General features: G+C 35.7%; 1 protein-coding gene across 1 annotated transcript in view; it reads left to right on the top strand.

The window, feature by feature from the left end:
- Positions 1-4,891, top strand: part of UBXN2A (UBX domain protein 2A) — a 55,145-nt gene that overhangs the window by 45,711 nt on the left and 4,543 nt on the right. The window contains exon 5 of the mRNA XM_006880634.1: positions 2,677-2,835. Within this exon, the coding sequence (XP_006880696.1) occupies positions 2,677-2,835 (159 nt within the window). The remainder of the gene's footprint in view (positions 1-2,676; positions 2,836-4,891) is intronic.

Here is a 4,891-nt window from a genome sequence, read left to right as displayed (position 1 = left end):
AGCATAATGTCCTCCAGGGTCACCCATTTTGAATAATATTGCATGAGTTCCTTGTTTTTCAATGCAGCATAGTATTCCATTGTGTGAATATACCACAACTTCTGTATCCATTCATTTGTTGATGGACACTGAGGTAGTTTCCAACTCCTTGCTATTGTGAACAAACCAGTGATAAACATGGGTGTGCATGTATCTGCTTGGGTTCAAGTTATAGTCTCTTTGAGGTATTCCCAGTAGTGGAATTGCTGGGTCAAATGGTATCTCTATTTGCAACATTTTGAGAAAGTGCCACACAGCCTTCCACAGTGGTTGCACCATTTTACACTCCCACCAACAGTGAATAAAGGTCCCAGTTTCTCCACAACCTCGCCAGCACTTACTGCTTGCTGTTCTGTTAAATTTTGTAATTCTGACTGGGGTGAGATGATATCTCATAGTTGTGTTGATTTGCAGCTCTCTTAGAGCTAGGGATTTTGAACATTTCTTCATGTGCTTGTTGGCCATCTGAATTTCTTCTTCGGTGAAGTGTCTATTCATATCCTGTGCCCATTTTTCTATTGGATTATTTACCTTTATCTTGTTGTGGTGCTCAAGTATTTTATAAATTCTGGATATAAGTCCCTTATCTGATATGTCATTACCAAATACTTTTTCCCAGTCAGTGGCTTCCCTTTTTACCCTGTTGGAGAAGTTTTTGGATGTGCATAGGGATTTGATTCTTAGAAGAACCCATTCATCTATTTTATCTTCTCCTGGTTGTAGATTCTTGAAGATATTTTAAAATTTGGAACGATCATTGAAATGTGGAAAGATACTGTATTAACTATGTGTAGCAACTGTAAGGAGAGGAAACTTGGGGGTACTGTAAACATGAGGGCATAAAGACATTTGGAGAACTGGGAGTTTGTTGTCATTAGGTGTCATTGAGCTGGTCACTCCTGAAAGCCACCCTGTATACAACACAGTGAAACCCAGCACCTGATTCTGCACGATCCTCGGTCTCCAGTGCTTAAACCCCTGGTTCCGTCACTGTGCCACTCTGTCTTACTGAAGGCCTTCATCTCTTTTACTGACCCTCTGCCTTTCTAAGGATGTTTGTTTCCAAAGACTGGTTCCTCATAATATACCCAAAGTATGCGAGATGAAGTCTCACTTCTCTTACTCTTATGCAGCACTCTAGGAGTGTTTTTTCCAAGGCATATTTGTTTGTTCTTTAGAAGGCCATCATGATAAAGTCAGTAGTCTTGCCAGCATCTTAATCCAAAGGCCAGTTTTCACAAGATTATGAAGCAATTGAAAATACCATGGTTTGCTTCAGGTACATTTTAGTCATCAAAGTTTGTTGGTTTTGTATTAGGATTTTAACATGCCTTTCATTGTTTTCTGGACTGTAATGTTACTATAATACGAATGGTAGCTCTTTCTCCCACAGGATAGATCAAAATCACCAGCCTTTTGACCAGCAGCTGACTGCTTAATGCCATTGGGCTCCTGGTAATAGAGATACTGGGTCTGTGGATAGTGAGGGGCAAGTTTTCCAGGTAGCGAAAGCACATATAAGGGCATAGGTGTGAGAACAAACTGAATCCAAGATTGCAAATAGAACACGAGGACTTTATGGGTGATTAGCAGGAAATAAGGTCAGAAAGACATGTAGTTATAGATACATTTTATAAATAAGACTTTTCTTTTTTTGTCTTGCTAATGAGGAACTAAGCAGTGAGACCATTTTAAGGCATTTTAAGAAGGAAAATTGCTTAAGTCTGTTTTCTGTCTTAGTAGTCTGTGTCACATACAGGAAGCAAGTCAGACTCTTGAAAAGAACCCAGTAATGAGCTACACTGTCCTGATGTGGTTGGCACTAACCACATAAAATTGTCTAAGATAATTGAATAAAAAGTTCAGTTACATCTCTGATGTATAAGAACACACTAATACAGTCTGTGTCAATCTTTGCTGATGGTCTTCCTCTTTTTTGCTGACCGCCTTTCCCAGTGTGAGGTTTTTTTTCAAGGACTAGTCCCTCCTGCCAACATGCCCAAAGTATGTGAGATGAATTTTAACCCTCCCTGCCTCTAAGGAGCACCCTAGCTCATGGCAACTATATTGAACAGAGGGAATGCATAGCCTTTCCATCATCTCCGAAAACTGTTATTAGCACTGCTGTACAGACTGCCTAAGTATGTCAGGCTGTGACATAGCATCTTTTAGAAAGTTATATAACATCTCTCAGCCCCAAGTCAGGAGTAACAAACCTTCTTCATTATGTAATAAATATTTAGTAAGATAATTGGCTGTAGAGTACTGAATTGAATTGACTTGCCCCAGAGTAACACTAAAGAACTTGAATTGTTTATATTGTTGTGGTGAATTTAAGATAAATTCTTTTTCTGCATTTTATTAGTATTTATTTTTCTCAGTTTTACTTTGAATGTTGTGTAGAGTCTTGGGTTTTTTCCCCAGCACACAAATATTTAAAAAATATTTAAAAATATTTAAGGCTCCTTAAAGTTGTTGCTTTTGTGGTTAGTTGCTAGGTATATTTAATATAATGTAAAAATGTTAGTCATAAAAAATTTTTAAAAAAATGTTACTCATTACTTAATGATAAACTATTCCATAGAGAGAGAAGAATGTACCTGACTGTGTTGTGGTTTGTTGTTTTTTTTTAATTAGTGCCACACCAAAAATTGTTTCTAAAATAAAGAGTATTGGGGTTGAGAATAAAAACAACCTGTGTACTGTCCCGTTAAACAATCTGGAACCAGTCACTAATGTACAGATCTGGTTTGCCAATGGGAAAAGGATTATCCAGAAATTTAACATTTCTCACAGGTGAGTCTTCTGTTTGAGTATTTACCTGATTTCTTTACATTTAAATTCAAATTCTTGTTTATATATAAATTCTTTTTTAAGTTTCATTTCTTGGTTAGTCAACAGTATTTAATAAACCATCTAAGTATATAATAAACAGTTCTTTAAAAGTCTACATGCACAGGCAATCAATGGCACATAACAACAACAACTTTAAAAGTACTATGAGGACAATGGAATTCCTTGTCATTAATGAGATACTTCAGTCTGTTTTAGTGATAACAATTTTATTTTTTTATTAGTGGAGTTTTTTTATTTTTCTTGTTGTGTACCGTCAAGTCAGATCTGACTGGCACAGAAGGAGATTGCCCCTTCTTCTCCAGCAGAACATCTGGTGGATTTGAACCGTGTGCCATCGGGTTTATATTAGTTTTTATGGTTTGTGTTTTGAAATGTCTATAACCTTGTTCTGTAGAAGGTGTGGAGCAAGGCCTCAAACCATTTCAAAACTTCTTGAAAACAAATTTGAGGGGGAAAAACCAAAAACAAACTGTTCTTGCAAGCACTTGTGGGATTATGCAACACCATTCCAGATTTAAACATACTGGAGGTTTGCAATAGTTTGTGTGTATTAAAACAGATCTATAATTTTTAATCAAAACAGCTATGAGATACTGTCTCACTCCAGCAACATTCAACAGGAAAACAAACAACAAATGCTGGTGAGGTTGTGGAGAAATTGAAACGCTTAGTCACTGCTTAGTCACTGCAGTGTAAAATGGTATAGTCACTATGGAAAGCCATCTGGTGCTTTCTCAAAAACTTGGAAATTTAAAAAAAAAAAAAAAGTTGGAAATAGACATACTATTTGACCTAGCAATTCCACCAGTAGGAATATACCTTAAAGAAATCAGAGTCACGACTCAGATGTATGCACACCCATGTTTATTTTGCTGCGTTATCTACAATAGTTAAGAGATAAAAGCAACTCAAATGCTCAACAACAAATGAATGGACAGAAAAACAACGGTACAATCACATAATAGAATATTATGTAGCATGGAAAAAACAGTGAATTCAAAAAGCATTTACACAACATGGAGGAGTCTGGAGGACATGATTAAGTGAAAAACTCAGTCACTAAAGGACAAATAACTATATAAGAACTCTGTTAAAAATGGGCGACGGGAATTGCAGAGAACGTGGAGAGGAGGGAGAGAAGAAAATGGACAACAAAAAAAAGGAAAAAAAATTATAGATTAAAAAAAGTTAACTGGGGAAGGGGCTGGGAGAAAATGGTTCAACAAATGAATGTTTGAAGATCCAACTTCTCTGTAAGTAATCCAACTTCTTTTGTTAAGATCATAATAAAAATAAAGTTTAAAAAATTAATAGATACATAAGTTTTAAAGTTATTTTTAATGAATTAAGCATACTTTAGCATTTTTGTTATTTGTAGAAAAAGAATGAACATACAGAAGAGTGTTAGAAGAAATTAAATTTCATTTCTACCACTCAAAAATAATCGCTGTTATCAATTTGATGTCTCTTTCTAGTAACTTACCACTTTCTAAGTTAAAAAGCATTTAAGGAAAATGTTAAATAAAAGTATAAATACACATATGTTAAAAATTTTCAAAACTCAATCAGATTTGAAGAGAAAATTTTTTCTGAGCAGTTATTTTATAAAACCAAACACACTACCATTGAATGGATTCCCACTCCCAGCAGTCTTCTAGAACAGAGAACCAGAGGGCAGTTCCAAGGCTGAAAATCTTTATGGAAACTGACTGCTTCATCTTTCTACCTCGGAATAGATAGTGGATTTTAACCACCAGCCAGCCTCTGGTTAGCAGTTGATTACCCTACCAGAGTTCCTTATGAAGAGAAAGAGAAAGAAAATATTCAGATAGTCCTTGAATACAATGTATTTGAGTTATGTTGAACTATTTAGGACCAGCTGTGTGTCTGTATGTGTCTGTGTGTGTGCACATACACTTTATTGTTATTAATATGTTCTAATCATGAAACAACATATGAGCAAGAGCCTATGGTGATGAAAGAAGAAGTTCAGGCT

This window comes from Elephantulus edwardii, unplaced genomic scaffold (assembly GCF_000299155.1).
Source record: "Elephantulus edwardii isolate Elephantulus edwardi_28Jun2011 unplaced genomic scaffold, EleEdw1.0 scaffold00009, whole genome shotgun sequence".
NCBI classification, from domain to species: Eukaryota; Metazoa; Chordata; class Mammalia; order Macroscelidea; family Macroscelididae; genus Elephantulus; species Elephantulus edwardii.
The sequence above is the reverse complement of the archived record's forward strand: the minus strand, read 5'-3'. Positions and strand labels throughout refer to the sequence as shown.